This window comes from Pempheris klunzingeri, chromosome 17, assembly GCF_042242105.1.
Source record: "Pempheris klunzingeri isolate RE-2024b chromosome 17, fPemKlu1.hap1, whole genome shotgun sequence".
In the NCBI taxonomy this organism is placed as follows: domain Eukaryota; kingdom Metazoa; phylum Chordata; class Actinopteri; order Acropomatiformes; family Pempheridae; genus Pempheris; species Pempheris klunzingeri.
The window spans coordinates 7,976,593-7,994,420 of NC_092028.1; the positions used below are offsets into that span (position 1 = coordinate 7,976,593).

Genomic DNA, 17,828 nt, shown 5'->3' on the forward strand with positions numbered 1-17,828 from the left:
AATGTAAATGAATACAAAAAACTCTAACGATTTCAAATTTTCTAAACATGCTCTAATACTATATTTATGATAAAGATGGTATTGATGACAATTGAAATCAAACAAAAAATATTGCAATGGAATACAAAGTAATCTGATTATAAACTTTTGTTAGTAGGATTTTATGAACGTTGTTGTTAATGCTTTTAATAAAAATACAGTCTGTACTAAATCCAGTGTTATATCCTGATTTAATCACCATAGTTCTGAACACGGACAGACCTCACTGTGACCACTCCTGCTTAAAGGCTTAGTGTCGAGTGTCCACAGTGTCCACAGTGGCCACAGTGTCCACAGTGTCCATAGTGTCCACAGTGTCCACAGTGTCCATAGTGTCCACAATGTCCACAGTGTCCAGTGTCCACAGTGTCCACAATGTCCACAGTGTCCAGTGTCCACAGTGAAGTGCTGAGGGAAGATTTTCTGTTTTTCTTTTTGAGTTTTTATTATGAAAAGTTAAAAAATACATTTTCCTGTATTGGTTTTGGAGGAAGTACCTCCATAACTGATTCTGTCATATGATGACAGACTCTTATTATCAAAGGACCATTGAGAGCTGCCTTTACTCTGCCCAATAGTGTGGATTGCACTCTGTGAATGCAACAAAGCTCATTTTAACTGCTGCAATAATCTTGATGTTCAGACTGCTGCAGCACATCATTCCCAACAGCTGTTGGGCCTTGCTGTAGCTTCAGTTGACACAGAAACAGCTGTTTGTTGCAGACTCATGCAGCACGCAGGATTGCTTCACACATGCAGGTGGCATTTGCAAAGGTTGCGGTGAAGTGGAGGACTGCACCTCGGTCGTTTTCTCAGCACAGACAGGTCGCTTTGTGACCACATCCCCTCGCTCTCAACGGCTGCACAGGCCTTCGTGCACCAGTTTGTTCCTCACCAACAGCAGCTTCCACCTCCCTCTGTACAGAGACGAGAACGGTGGTTTTCCTGTTGATTTCCTGTGTTCGACTCTGTACTAAAAGGCAGCTTGCTTCACAAAATAAAATGTTTATTTAGATACACAACAGCCTTATGTTTTGTGTGCATCGGAAAAAATGAACTTGAAGTAAAATTCAATTAAATGAACCATTGTGATTTAGAATTTTTTCTAAAATAAAATGAATAAAATGTCATAGCTAAACTTCAAATATTGGTCACCAAATGACCCAGTTTGCAGAGCTGGGGCTCAGTGCAATGAAAGGAAACATATGTCAGAAAGGAAAGGTAGAAATCTCAGATGATCAGCAGATAAGCAGGCAGGTAAAAATACCTCCACTGAGCCTTTCACGCCGTGTAGGCTGAGACATGTGGGAAGTGAATTCTTGTCTTCGTGAATGTGTGGAAACTGACGTCTACTTTATGTTAACTGTAAAACACTCACAAACAAACAAGAACTGTGTGACTGACTGTGACAGATGGGAGGATTAGTATATGATGTGACGGCTTACAGCACAATAAGTCTTCCTGACTTTTGGTAGGCAGCATTCCTTCCACTATAGGCAAACTATTTAAAGAAATGATAATGTCACACAGTGTATCTCTTCTGCAAAATCTTTAATAAGAGTGGAATTCAGCAAAGAGGAGTTCACAAGCACATAGACAGACAGCATTAATTATCAGTCAAGCAGGGTCCTCTAACTTGTGCAGAGTGTGATGAGCTGGTTGAGCATCAGCTGGTTTATTTCTCTGAGTTGTTCTGCTTTCCGGGTGAGGCCTGTGCAGCAGACAGAAAGGGGGGGACATTACTAGTGATTTATGAATTCTAACATCTTCACATCCCACTTAAGCCTCTTTCAGACATGCATCTTGTTGTGTAAATGTGACAGCAATTATATAGTATAATTATACAATAATGAGCAATCAGCAGTTATACAGTCTGAACAAGTCCTCATAATGTCCTCATTGCTGTTACTCCTCCAACGTCGCACACTTTTTGTTTTTACGAGCACTGTAATGAACTGAGCACTTACTGATCTCTCTCTTGTGCACACAGGAATGAAGCAAATAAGCCATAAAACACTGCGAACAGGCCAATTTGAAGTTCTTTTAGAGATTCATTCTAGATCAATCTATCACATGTTTTTTTCTTTTAAATCTCTTTGTAGAACCACAATAGTTGAATTGAACTGCATGGAAATTGAATATAGAGAAAAATGCTTTTCAATTAAACATGTGGGCAATTATAAATTAAGACTCTCTCCTGGAAATGATTGTTTGTGATGGAAACTAAATTCCTGTTTTCACTGTTAAACCAAAACCACAATCCTTCTCTGACCGTAGCTAAATGTCGCAAGTTCTTAAACAGAGCCATGAATTAGTTTAATCATGTCTTCTTTGCTAGACGCATTGGCACTGAACACTCGGAGTACTTTGTGACTTGCTAGATTTGTTAATTTAACTTACTGATAAACTATCCAGGCCCAATTACATTTCCATAACTTATATTTTCAGTAGCAAATCCCTAGTATAGAATAGTACAGGCAAGTGTAGTCTCACAACAGTCATCATGCATCCTGTCAAAGAACAGAGAAAACCCTTCTTCCTTATTATCATTACTTTCACTGCTCTTCTCTTGTGGAGGAATCCTGCAGCACTCCTATTATGTCCAGATAATAACATTTGCATAACGGACACCTCTATCTGAATGACAAAAAGCCAAAACTCCACGAGCTCTTAATTTTTTAGATATACAGCGCAATTTCCTATGGCAAGTACAACACTTTGATTATTATTTCATCAATGCAGAGACTCAACAATGACTCATGTAGTTTCCCACCTGAAGCCTCCACGCCAAAAACACCACAAAGGCTCCGTAGATGCCGCTCTTGATGATCAGAACAATGTAGGACATTTTGGCAGAGTGTGTGATCCTCAAATATTTCTCTGCAAAACAATCGCAGCTTTTTAGTGAATGATATGATTCAGTTGAGACTTTGAGTAGTTCAGGTTCACATAAAATGATATGTACCTCTTGCCACAGCTCCCGGTGCTGACAGACAAAAGAAAACAGATACAGGCTTTTAACTGTGCAATCTCGAGTTTTGGAGTTTTACATCATTAAAAACATGTTTCGATTATTCTGAGTTTGAAACGAACATATCTTCCACACCTTTGACCCAATGGTATCTGTGCACAGTCCCGGTCCCATTAAAGAAGCTGACGGTGCAGGTGAAGTTCTTGTCCGATGTGAACCATGTTCGAAACGGGACCCTCAGCCTGCTGGTGATGCTGTAATGTTCCCCGTCCCACAGGGCAGCTCTGTCGGTCGCCACCCCATCTGTGACCTTTACCCCATTGATCTGCCACCACACACTCACATGGTCTGGGTAGAAGCGAGTGGCCACACACACCAGGGTCTTGGTCTTTTTCTTGGGTTTGCTGCTTTGACACTCCTTTTCCGAGGGTTTAAGCACTTTCACTGTTGGCTCGGTGATGTTGCGGTTTGATTCTGCAGGGACAAAGGAAACATTAGAATAGTTTGACATTTTGAGATGTGCACTTATTATCTGAGAAGATGAGAAGATCAATACCACTCTCATGTTTGTATGGTAAATATGAAGCAGCAGCTAGTTAGCGTAGCTTAGCACGAAACAGCTGGTGACAAAATCTACCTAGCAGCACATTTGAAGCTCACTGAACTGATCCAAGTTAGCTGTGTCCCTGTTTTCAGTCTTTCCACCAAGCTAATTGGTTGCTGGTCCCAGCTACACATCAAGCATACAGAAATAAGAATGGTGTATCATCTGAGGTGACACAGGAAGATTTTCTCATGCTGAACTTAAATGTCACACAGATACAGACGCTCCTTACAGGTTAGAGTACAAACATTCAGACCCTGCATCATTACATTTCTTTAGCTCTATTCTATTGTCTCTCCTAGAATGGTTAGTCTGGACAGATAATTGACTTCCCCACACTACTACCCCACTATTCCACAAGCCTCTAACGTTTACATTGCAATGAATTTGTATGCCAATGAATTATAAGCTTTTTTTCTATAGTTTACGTCAGTTTGAGTTTGTTGAAGTTTGTGCTTGCTGAAAATAGAAGGAAAATATATTTCAGACATCATCTAAATTCCGTGTTCAGAGCACTGGATGTTACGGTCTGAGAGCCATCTGACTGCAAAGTTACACGGGAACACAGCTCAAATCCAATTCATTACAAAGACATTCAGACAAAAACATAATTTTCTCTACAGCTCAAACTTTACAAATGAAACAAAACCTATTTAAAAAAAATGCAACTTTCAAATTATGATTAATTCGATTATTGTGTGAGATGTTATTTTCTTACCCAAGACTGTCAATTTGGTTCCACTACCAAAGTAGGCAGGGTTGTAGTTGGTCACACTGACACACGACTATGATAAAAACTGTTCAGAACTTTCAGTGCTGACCGCTGTAGACTGTTTATGCAATTTCAGCCTGTGTAGCAGTTATACAAACTGAATTTCCAAACAAGTGTCGAAAAATTAGGTCGATTTTACAGACGAGCTAAACAACCTCACATCACACTTTGTAGATATTCAACCAGATAATGATGTTTTGTTTAATTCAATTCTACATAGTTTTAAATGATTAAATGATTCTTTCACCTTACCTAAGACTTTAAGTCTGGTTCCCATCCCAAAGTCAGCCTCATTCACAGAGCTGATAAGAACTCACATTGAGAGCAATAGTCTGGGCACATAGCCAATTCTTTTATTGCTGCAGCACTTTGCAGGAGAACTGGTTCAGACTGAATAGTTAGTACTGAAAAAACACTAACTTGTGCCATAACATCTTTCACGGTCTAAAAGGACAATACAACATTTACTGCCCCCCAATAAAATCACGTTAAAGCATCTATCATGTATCATTGTCGATTCTCTCATATAAAAAAGTTGTTTTTGGTTGCAGGCTTTCTTACCTAAGACGGTTATTTTAGTTCCAGCTCCAAAGTAAGCCTCAGTGAGTGTACACAGAGCTCTGTGACTGTGACAAAAACCTACCCTAGTGCTTCATTTTTCTGTGCTACTCTTTGCAATTTATCCAATGTTGTCACACTTGGACATAAGGAAACCTTCAGTGTAATGCACTGTGGTTTACAGTGTATCAAGTCACTTTGCTCCAGATTACCTTATAAATACAGGATATAGGATATTCAGGCAAAACAATAAATGATTTTGATAGCACTGAGAACATTAAGCATCACTTGCGATGTATCTTGCAGGCTTTGGAGTTTATTTGAAGCAGATAAAAGCTGAACAAATCCATTATTTACTACATTTTAATGAACTCAATGTTGATTTCTTCCCTAAAACGTTAATAGGTAAACGTAAAAGTTAATTTGTTTTCTGTTTCCTCCACCAAAGTGAGCCTCTTAGATCAAATTAACCATATAATATAATATAATATAATATAATATAATATAATATAATATAATATAATATAATATAATATAATATAATATAATATAATATAATATAATAGGTCTGACTTACCCAGAACAGTGAGTCTAGTTCCAGTTTTCCAAAGTAAGCTTCAGCTCCAGTGTCACACTGACTACATTCTCTATCAATAAGTACTGCCTGTCATCCTGCATGTGTCCGTCTGTGCCAAATGTCTCAGGCAACTTGTAGTGCCCCACTCTTGCATGTTAGATGGAGGTTTTTGTACAGCGGCTCTACGGGATTGTATCATCGTGCCCCCCCAATCCACACAGTGAAAACACATTATACAAAAACCTGTGCTCATCTTGTCTTTCCTTCCCCTGCCTGACTTCTGCGTATCTCAGCCTCCATCTCTCTCCGTCTGTCTGTTAGACCAGCTGTGCAGCTCGGCCTGAGTGGCAGCTGAGGCGAGCCCCATGCAGCCAGACTGCTGCTATTTCTGTGACAGCTAAGAAAGGAAACATGAATGCAACACGGATGCTGCACGGAGGAAGTGACATCTCTACTGGCCACACCTCTTTGTTCCACTCGATCATGAGACAGGTGATGAGACAAGTTGTTTATAGTTGTTTGAGATCTATTGTGCCAGATCCCCATGAAATTTACTGTGCTCATCTTTTTCCCCAGAAGATTTTCCCTTTCCTTTCTTCTAGAACCTCAGGTCAAAATTCCCCTGTCAATCCTACACTGTGGTCCATCACAAGCAGATTTTAGAACAACATTTTGGGACAATCCATCTTGTAGACATCAAGCTACTTGAGTGAAAATGATTCCCCTCTGGTGGCACTACAGGAAAAGAAGAGGGAGGCCACCAAAGCCAACGGCATTCATCCTCTGGGGATCATGAATGTCTGAACAAATTCCACAGCAATCCATCCAATAGCTGTTGGGATATTTCAGTGGTGGGCCTACAGCATGTCTAATGCTGCTAGTACGGCAACGGTCACTAGCAGGGCTTCAAACTTTTAGATCTTGTTTTTTCTCTGCAGCAGCGCGACTTAAAAAACTGGATGCAAAGTTCTTGCAGAGGTCCTCAAATGTCTATGAAATCAAATGTCTATGTTGTTTTATTATTACAGATGAAATTTGAATTGTTATTAACAGTCTGGCTCCTGAACAGTGAAGGGGTGCTTCTTTATTACATCTGAACATACATATTTAATGCGAGTGAATGGTCGCTCTTTCATTTTTCATGTGGAACTGTTCCATCCAGTGGAATATCTGATTCCTCATACGAACACAGTAACACCAACTTTTTCAAACTGTACCAATTCTTTAAATCTTCAGGATAATGTAAGGCCACGCGTGACCCTACAGAGGTCAGTGTATGGTTTACTCTTAAACAGGGTCTGTCCTCACAATTAAAAAAAGAATGAAAGAATAGAGGAGAAGGCAGAGCCAAATGAAAAAGAAGTGCACACATGGCAGCAAGATGCATAGAACAGACAACCTGTGACAGCAACTGTGTGATTATCTAACTGATCAGCACTGTGGTGCTACAGGTGTGTCAGGGAACTGGAAGAAGAGCAGTGATACTAAACAAGTCGCTCTTCGACAGGTTTTCTTTGATGAAATCATGCAGACGACATCAGAAGGAAGAGCTTTGACCCCGATCTATGGTTTAGGTCCAACAGCAGCGTAAAGGCATGTAAAGCAGAGGGAACTTAGACGCTTTGATGAGCGGAAAGTAAGTTATGGGTGGTGTAATAGTGGAAAGCTATTTGACTCAAATCATACAGTGCATTTCTGACCATCACCTTTATTTTTACCTTCATCTTACCGTCCTCATGCTGTGGTAACCTTTACTTTAAATGTATCTTTAGTCAATCATTACCTTTACTTTCATCTTTATCCTCATCTTCATTTTTATTGCTATCTTTATCTTTACTTAATTCTTCTTCCTTTACGGTTAACATGGCATTACTTTTACTTTTATCTTTATCTTTACTGTCTCTTTTGATACAGTTTCCTTTACCTTCAGCTTCATCCTTACAGTGATCCTTAATTTTCCCTTTACCTTCAGCTTTATCTTTACTGTTTGCTAACATTTGCTTTTACATCTAACTTTACTCTACATGACCATATCTTTACTTTTATCTTTAACCTTATCCTTATCTTTGTCACTATCTATATCACTAATTAAATGACTTTTCTTTGACACTTTGCATTACTTTTACCATTATCTTTACACTATTTTTTTTAATTTTTACCTCCTTTTACCTTTTAACTCCATCTTTGTATTTACTTCATCATTACTGATATCTTTATCTTTACTTTGCTGACACAGTAATCATAACCTTTACTTTCAGCATCATTGCTGTGCCCATTACTGTTACTTGTATCTAATTATATCTATTACAGACAACAACAGCACCATTTAGAGTAGGTAGGGTTACTCCCCCTTGTCCAGTGCCTCAGCATGACCCTCCAAACTGTAATGAGGTCAGCTTTTTGCCACTGGGCCTCCCACCCAACTATTCTCTTATTTCCTTTTGGGCTCTTTAGAGGCATGGAGCAGGGGTGAGACCAAAACCAGCACCCAGGCTGTCACTGATCTTTTCCACGACCCTCACCCAATAGGTGGCAAGGCTCTGACAATTTAGGAACACATGGATAATATGGTTCTGTTACGTTTGGCATAGAGTGACTCCAGTCATTCTTACAGGTGTCCACTGGAGTCTGTTGAGTACTGTAATTTGGATGAGTCCTAAGATCTCTCATTGGATTTGGCATCTCCTTCACGAGTTTATTCAAGTCATCACCTTCATAGATTACAGTTAAATCCCTTTCTCTTTTAAGCCTATGGTGGTGCCATTCAATCTATCAGTGAGTTTCAATTGAGTTGTAAGAATACGCTGACTACCATATTAATGGCAGAAATCCAACAGTAAAATGAACTTCCCATTGGGATTTAGATACCACAGCGAACATAGTATGATAGACAATGAGACAATGATATAACTAAGCTGACAGGTCATAAGACAGCATAAAACAGGCTGAATGTCTGAAGGTTTCCAAGAATGAAATGTTTAGCCTGATGGTATAGAATACATTAAGCTGAAACACAGTAAAATGAAAAAAAATAGGGCATACAGATCAGAATAGCATTATCAGCTTAGAACTAAGCACTCTGCTTTAGCAGTATAAACCACACGTGTGTGTAGTCCAATGTAATGAACAGTGTACTAACATTGTGACTTTGACTTTCCGACTAGGAATGTTTCGCATTCAGCTTCATAAATACAAAATACTATGTTTGTCGAGTTATATTTCACAAATACAATTGAAGTATCTCTGCCTCTTCAGTAAGCAACCGCTCCACGACACATCATCACCCTTTACTGTGTCTTTAGCACCTTTATCACCCACTCAGTGACACCCACACGCTATTAGAACTACAAAGAATATTTTGTATTGTCACTGTTACTGCTCAGACTTACATTTTTGCATTTATCACAGGAAAGCAGATTGCACATACAGTTAGACGATAAATAAAAGTCTGTGTTTGTTTTGATATGAATTTCTGTAGCAGAAGAAATCTAAATAGATACCAAAATGTGTGTATGTACAATATGTCATTTTCTTATATTTCAGCTGTCTGAAGAGCCTGGATGTGAGCACTTCCAACTTGAAAACAACAGGAACATGAAAGAGGATTTTAATAAGTCAGCAACATTAAACCACATCACTGCATACTGGCAGTGCAGAAACACACAGCTGAGCCCAACAGATTTACAGGGTGAATAATTGGAGATCCTCAGTCTGCTTTCCCTTAAGATCTTAATATGATCTATGAACTGTGTCTCATCGTCGGGTGGACTGACATTGTAGCTGTAAACCATTATGCTCATCAGTCTGCTCTCCCTGTGCCGATACCAGAGCATCACATACAGATTGTTGTCATCATGAATACCTTTAATTGTCTATTTTGGGCTGCTGAAACGTCACATTCATGTCTTGATCTGTGGAAAAAGAGATTCAAATTATCAACATTACATGAAAGCAAAAGAAAAAGTCTGATCACAACTGGAAACGTCTTAGTTTTTGCTCATTTGGCACCGTTCAGCTGGAGGAAGACGTCTCGATAGAGACTCTGCCTCTTTGCCCCACTTTTTAAACCGCACATGCTCAGTTGTAGCAGAAGAAGAAGAAACACTTTTGTAATGGGGTGGCAATGAACCGCATCACTGTGCATTGGCGGCGCAGAAATACACAGCTGAGTGTGACAGGACGGCTCTGCGGATGATCAGAGCTCCTTCTGATGCGCTTTTCCTTCTGAGCTCAAACTGTTCCTCAAATTGGTCCTCGTAGGTTTGCTTGCCTGTGCTGAATACAAAACCAATGAGGATCATAGACTGACTCTCCTCTTTTTGCTGGTACCAGAGAATTACTGGATAGTTGCTGACATTTTGGATGCAGCTGATGTGGACCTCAGCATCCTTGTCCACTATCTGTGGAAGACTTTGATGTACCGTGGTGTTGCTGGCCTGGCCTGTGGACAAATTAGATAACATTATTAATGTAGTAGAGATGAGGAGAAAGAGTTTACACTGAATATATTGGAGAATCTATTTAAATGTAAGGTCTTACTTTGAAAAAAGAGAAAAAAGAGAATACCAAACGCGTACATGAATGAAGACATTGTCATGCACTGTTGTGTGAAAAAAAGATTTTGCTCTGAATGAATAAGGGCAGGTATTGTTGTATTGGGGAGGTGCTTATTCATCACCACACGCCTCTTAGAAAAACACTACAATGTGCTCTGCCTCCACCTATTGGCTGAATCTAGTCTTTGGTGAATTGATTTTCCATAATGTTATGATAATCAGTCATTGGTAAATGACTGATTATATATGAAGATGACTGATTATCAAGCAGGATTCAACACCGCTGTTCACCTGCAAAATGTCACTGAAACAGATTAAAGACCAAATGAAACTGAATGCTTTTTTTGAATTGTATGCATTTGCTAAAAAAACGTTTCAGAATTAAAGATTGAGCAAACAGGAGGGCTTAAAGAGACGCGTTACTGATTTGTAGCCTTCGACTCTGTACCATGAACATACCAAGAGATGTGATATTTAACAGAATATGAAAAATAAAACAACACAGATGCAAAATGAATGATGTTCAGTAAGAAATAACTGTGTGTGCAATGGTGTGTGTGTGTGTGTTTCTGAACTCACTTGAAACATTATATTCACAAACATCTGAATATAATGTTTAAACTACTGGGTCTTACCTGCTAAGATAAGACACAGTGTAGCTTTCACGCGAGGACAGCAATGCCTTTTTTTTTTTAGAAGGAAAGAACTAACTTTATACCTCAAAGATGTTGGGTGTTTGGCTTGCTGACCCCTTCAAACCTACTGAAGAACAGATTCAGTACAACAGCAAATTCTGGCTCCTCTTGAACTCTGGGTGCAGGCGTGCTGCAGTCTGTCATTCTATTCTCAGGCTTGTCCCTGTTCTACCAAATCTCAACATACATGTAAATGTAGCATGACTGAATCATAACTGCCTGTTCACGTGGTGTGGTCAGATGTAATGGGTTACAGGGAGGTTTTTCTAGGGACATTTCATTCTTTTTCTGGTGTGAGTGCATGCTTGCACAGAAATAATGCCCACTGTCTTCAGGATGCCTCAGGTTGAGCAAATGAAGGAATGCCTCCTTCTCACCATTTCCACTCACTTCAGTGCTACCCTGAAAGGACTTTTCAACAGCTTGAATGGATGTATAACTAGTAAAACTAAACGAGACTTTAAGGAGTAGTCTCCATGTGAGCGATAATACCACAGAATAGTTCCATAGTTGCTGTGTTTGCAGGTCAGTTTGACTTTATTGTCTAGTCTGATCAACATCATTACTTTGATTTGGCTTTATATCCCGTAGAAACAAGCAAGTTAATGCAAATGAAGCCATATCATCAAATATACAGTGATGAAGAAAGCACAAACAACCTGATCCAGATGAATGGGACAATCAGTGTAATCAACACACTGTTCGTGTTGAGAGCTCTTGATTGTGTGCATCTGAAGCAGGAAATGGAAGTCATCCAATGTCAATGGAATCACATGACGGAGATGTGTGGCCAATATGCTGTATTTCATGTTGAGGTGCTATCAGGTAAAAGAGAGATATGTTTGCTCCTGCTCTACTACTAATGGAGGCCCACAGCATACCTTGTTGATCCATGTAATAAGGTGACAGGAGAGGAGAAAGTGAATCATTTGGACTCTATGTCCTGTTTAGAATTCATTTTGTGTGAGGATAAACATAAAAGACCAAACATACTAACCCCAGAAATATTGGAGACTACTTTCTTTGTGCTACTGGTAGTCTAACAGTAAAAATGTAAAGGTGGCATAAAGGTGAAGAAAAAACAAAAGTATTGGAATGTTGGATCTGAAGTAACCCTTTAAAACACCAAAGTCACACAAACACAAACAAACAAACCAATGGAGGCAAGTCCCATGTTCTATAATGTAAAATGACTATTTTTGTAATTCTGTCAGCTCCAATTCTGTCTGTTAAACTGTCTGTAGGGATCCTCTCTGCATCGTGTTGTCAGAAGCTAACAGACCGTTTACATCGTTTATATTACAGAATTACATCTCTGTGGTGATCTACTGGACTAATTATGAAATTCTGTGTATCTACCAGGCATTTTGAAACCAAAATATGTAAAAAAAAAAAAAAAAAGAAAAAAAAAAAAAAAGAATATATATATATATATAAATATATATATATATATATATTTATAGGTCCCAGATTATCCTTATTATCATTATTATTAAGTTATCCTTTAAAGTTAATCATAGTTAATCTCTGGGGACCTTTTGTTGTCATGGGTACAATAATAAACATGAATCATGTGTTTAAAATTATGGAATGGCCACAAAATAACACTGACTGTCAGTAAGAAACAGGTGATAAACCATGGTCACCTGTGTTTATCCATCCATCCACCCATCCATCCACTTTGTTACTTGAATCTAGACACACCGTATGTCATTTTGGGAAACAAATGACTGAACACTGTCGGCTCAACATTGCCAGTAACCCATAAGGAGCTTCTCTTGCTGTCTTCCAACTGAAAATCCCCAGCGATGTTGAACACAACACGAAAGCATTATCTGCTGCTGATAAGACATCAAACCAAATGACAACCACAGAAGCAGGTGCCTGCTGTTTCATGTCACCTACAAAAACCACCACTGTAAGCCAGTGTAGAGTTTTTGTAAACAGCAGAGAGACTCTGCATCAGTGTGCCTGATGAGCTGCACAGTAATACACTGCACTGTCATTAGCTCCTGTCAGCTGGAACATTAGCGAGACATTTTTTACGTCGCTCGCACTTAGATCTCCACTGATGGTGAACTTCTCTTCATATTGCTTTTCCATTGTGACATCTTTATAGTTCACATGTCCAATGAGTTTCAGATCTGTCTGCCCAGGCGGCTGCTGGTACCAGAGCATCACTCTGTGGTTTTGTTCATGGGTGCAAACAATCCATGCTTTATCACCAGAGCTCCTGATGAGAGCGGGGGGAGTCTGACGGACCACATTACATAGACATCCACCTGGATGCAAAAAGACACAATCTTTAATTTGTGATTGATAACCATGAGAGAGAAAACCTTGCCAAACATTTTCACCAGACGTCATTACCTGCAAGGCAACAGAAAAAGAGGAAGCAGATCATTTTGATGTTTTTCCACCACAGATCAGGACGTGAAGCTGTTTCACTCAAACCCCTTAGATAATCCACTGGAGATGAACCTGATGACGATGGCTTGTCCTGTTGTGTGGAATCAACCGGTGCCTCTGCTGAGCTCCCTGAAGACTGAAGAAAAAAGAGGAGGAGAGAGGTGCGACGTACTAAACATGCTCAACCCCACCTTCCTACATCTAAATCATCAGCTTTGGTGACTGGCTGTAGCAGTGACAAAGTCTCTCCTCTGTGGCTCAGAGGGAGAGGGCGTTGTCGGAAGATCTGAGGTTCTTCTCCATGAGATAACTTGCCAAACATTTTTCGTTTTTAAGTGTAAAGTTAGTTTGGAATTGTAGGGAGGGCTTGCTTTCATGTAGATGTGGCCAATATTGTTAATATATTTGTTTGTGCAGAGATTTATTTGCTATCTGACACTGGAACCAGATTTGGTTATCAGACTAAATCTGAAACCACTGCATCACTTCACAGTCACTTTTCTCATGACTGCAGACCAGCTGGACTTTTGTCTCGAGAAAATCTCCCGGAAACAGGCTGCAGGAGTTTCAGAGAGAAACAATACGAATTAAGAGTGGAAAGTGGCTGTAACTTCCTGCCTAAAATGTAGTAAAACCTACTCCTCTCCAATAGACACAATCTACCTCGTCTTTAGTGAAACTCTACTGTTCTAGATAGATATATAGATCTATCTATCTATCTATCTATCTATCTATCTATCTATCTATCTATCTATCTATCTATCTATCTATCTATCTATCTATCTATCTATCTATCTATCTATCTATCTATCTATCTATCTATCTATCTATCTATCTATCTATCTATCTATCGATGAAGCATTGAGTAGTCATGTTGATCCTTTCAAAATAAAGTACAGCCAAGATAGATATACTGAATGTCATGCTGGTGGTTACATAGGGTACAGATTAAATCCTCCATGTCTCTCCATAGAAAGAATCTTCTTCACTGTAACATATGAATGAGAGAAAAAACAAAAAGCCTTACTTTCTTTAGAACACAGGTGAGGTTTTTGTGCTGAGGTGCCCAGTAGAAAGGACACAGCACAGAAGTACACTGCACTGCTGTCCTAGCTGAGTACATACATAATGTGGTCAAGCGTTCATTATCATCTGTATTAAAAGCATAAAACTGTATGTGGAAAGAAACACAAGTATCCATCCCTGTTTAATGGCATTGCCTGACATCAGGATGGCCTTCCAAGTTAGAATCAGGTACACGATGATGATGTTGTCTATTTAAAGTGTTTGGTTATATTGCAGCCTTGTTTTTTTCAGTATGTATGCAGTCATACTATTTACCCACATCCTTTCAGTCACTATAATACAGAGAAAGTCTTCATAACCATAAGAAAGGCCATAAAAAAAAACACAAAAATGATCTAATGAGGAGTTGAGAGGATGCATAGCTTAAAGGATGAGCAGGGATAAAAGGGTGGTAGTTACTTTAGCAGGCAGGTGGAGCACAGCAGTGACCTGAGGGCAGCGTTATGTCACCTGCTGTGAAGATTTTGTGGTCATAAAAAAAAGCACAGGCTGACCTTGTTAATCCCAATACATCTGTACTCAAAGCTGAATATATTAAAAATCAGCCAGCACCATAATTTGGTGACATTGTCATTATTAAACTTTTGTGGCATGGAGCAAGTGGAGCAACATGGATGATTATCTTACAGAGTGATATTACTTCTGTTTGGGGTCAGTTAGAGCCCAGAGAGGTCAAACTCTCTGTTAGAGATGTGTGCTTTGGAAGGGTTGGTTTGTGTAGAAAGTACACAAATTCCATTGTATTTTACCATATTCTACACCTGATATCTGTGACACCCCAAAAAGAAGCAATGGGATATTTTCTTGAAAATAATGTTTACGAGCAATTCTCATCAAATTAGGAAACTCCACAAAAAATCAAGCTAAAAAACAATGATGTGCTTTTGAGCAGCCAGTTCGATCTATGTGCATGTTATTGGTTTGTGCATGTAGTGTAGGTGTAGGTCTTTCAGTTTTACATTTTACTCTCCACCATCATGTTAACAATAATTAGTATTTCGGGGAGATGATCGTGCTCACCACCATGAGCTTATGGCATTCCAATCTATGCAAAGGCTTTTCCCTGCAAATATCAGAATGAGAGTTTGACTTTGAATATTGTGACAATCATGTAATATTCACGTAGCTAGGTCCCCTGGATGATAACAATACCTCCAAACTGTGTGATGAGTTGTCTGATATCAAACAAGGTGTTTTGCAGAGTGGTTGCTGCCTGTGTGGTTACAGCAGGTGAATACTGTGATTGAGTCAGAGTGTTTTTGTTAAAGACAGACGGTTTATGCAGCAACGTGCATCGCCGGCAGCACAGAAGTAAACCATGCTGTCCTCTGAGCTGAAGAGATGACAGACTTCTCCCATCCCTGCTCACATTATACATCTCTTTGATTGGAATTTTCAACAGCCATACTGTGCAACTGGCATCATCCCACTGTTTGGTATGGACTGTTTGTACCACTGGATCAAATTAAAATGACTATTTGAGTGGCTGCAGATAATCAGGACCGGTTTCCCGGGATCTTTGATCATTGCAGAAGGATTGTGATTGCTGCACACAAAGCGGCAGAACAGCTAATGAGCAGCCTGATGATCATCTTTGTGCAGGTAAAAGCAAAAGAACGATGAAGAGTGCAGACTGAGCTGAGCTGTCTAAATGGAAGACAGGGGTGGTAGACACTGTTGGACAAAGGGGCAGGGCCAGGGGGGCGGCCAAGGGCGGCACAAGCCCCCCCAGAAATCAAATCTTTTCATTGAATTACATTGTTTCATCAAAGACAAGTTGTCTGTCAACATAATCCATGAGGGTATTTCACCGAGGTGGATGAAGGAAATGCTTGCCTTATTCTGATAAGTTACGTTAGTTCTAGTTCTATCGAAATTCTGGTGACAGAACAGAACTTTATGTGGAAAAAATGTGTATGGAGGTCAACAGCAAGAGAAAAATTATTTTTCGATCCTGTTTGAATTGTGTCATAAATGACCATTTGATCATTTGGTTTTGTGTGAAATAGCTCCATGAACTACATCCCCCTATCTCAAATGATACACGTCACCCTGTAGCTCCCTAGCTGCCTCGGTTATGTTCCTCACACACTAGCGTAAAGGATGTGTTTTATCCAGCGACTCCTGTTGCATGTTCACTTTAGTTCTAAAGACCATATCATTAGAAATAGTCATGAAAATCCTGCCTTACCACGTTTTGTCTCCAATATCAATCAATCAATCTGCACAAGTCAGATATCAAATGCAATGTTAAGTGGTGAATATTTAGAGTTAAAAAACAATATGAAGTTAAATCAAAAAAGAGTTTGATGTCGTGGTTTTTCATTTCCCAGCCGCCCTCCTCTGCCTCTGATTGGCTTAAAGTTGGTAAAAAAAATATCAGGACTAGAGAACTTCTCTCTTTTCGACAAACATCACTCCTGGGATTCTAATGTACTGGTTGCAAGCTTATTCAAGCCTGGTTAGAGTTAACCTTAGTTGAACCACTTGAGTCTGCACCTTAAGTCAAAGTCGACATTAATTCATGTTGGGCCTTTTCATGTAAATGCAGCCTCCATCAGTTGTGTTGATGGGATACCTTCTAAGTAGTGATTGCTTTAGTTTCCATAACGACAGACGCTGAGAAGGAGAACAAGGGGCCACTGGACACTCCTTTTTTTGTCAATTTTTCTTTAAAAGAAAAGATCTTTGGGGATAATTAGCAAAGCTCTCAATCTCTATCACAAGAGATGCCACGTTGCAGGCGGAAGTCTCTGCTGTATCGTGAGCATCAATCAGGGTTGTAAAGCAGGTTTATAAGACAATAAGACGAATCCCCATACACCCATCGTGTTGCCGTTTGAAGCCTGAACTAGCACATCAACAGTGAAAATATAACCGTGATCAAAAATAAGGTCAGCCAAACAGTAATCAAATGAGAAGTAGAAGTGCTGCTAGCCTCAACAGGACACCCATAGGAGTCTACAATTGGAAATGAAGGAATATTCTGGCTCATAGCTGACAGAAGTGTTTCCTGAAGTCTGAATTCAACTTAAAACCGACATCAAATACTACTGACATAAGATCTGAAAAATATGTTTGCGTATTTGTTATGACTGTAAAGTTATAAATTGCACTTATTATTAGTGGTATTTCAGATCAGAATATGAACAGTCGTGGATTTGGCATTAAATTGGTTAAAACAGGAAGAGGCTTATTGCTTATTGCTTATCAGCAGCAGTTTCCTGTGGCAGTCTGTAGTTACACACAGATGTGAGTGAATGAAGTGTCTTCGTCAGGAAGGGTTTTTGTAGAGGAGAGAGGTTGACTGAGGCAGTGTGTGTACTAACAGCACAGTAATACATGCCGCTCTCCTCTGGACGTCTGAGTTTTAGAACATGAAGTTCAGCTTTTTTTGAGCCGTCTCCACTCACTTTGAAGCCGTTATTGCTGAACGGGAATTCAGTGGTCGGGCTACTGTAGAAAACATATCCGATCAGTTTGAGCTCAGAGTCACCCGTCAGCTGCTGGTACCATGATATTGTATTGTATGAACTGATTGAATGTTTGCAGCTGATTGTT

The 17,828-nt window shown here is 39.5% G+C and overlaps 1 gene segment (V, D, J or C); it reads right to left on the bottom strand.

The window, feature by feature from the left end:
- Nucleotides 1–1,573: 1,573 nt before the first annotated feature.
- Nucleotides 1,574–5,904, bottom strand: LOC139217278 (Ig lambda-2 chain C region-like). The segment is given in 5 exon segments: nt 1,574–1,750; nt 2,813–2,919; nt 3,005–3,025; nt 3,146–3,484; nt 5,765–5,904. Coding segments are annotated over 5 exon segments (513 nt in total).
- Nucleotides 5,905–17,828: the final 11,924 nt, after the last annotated feature.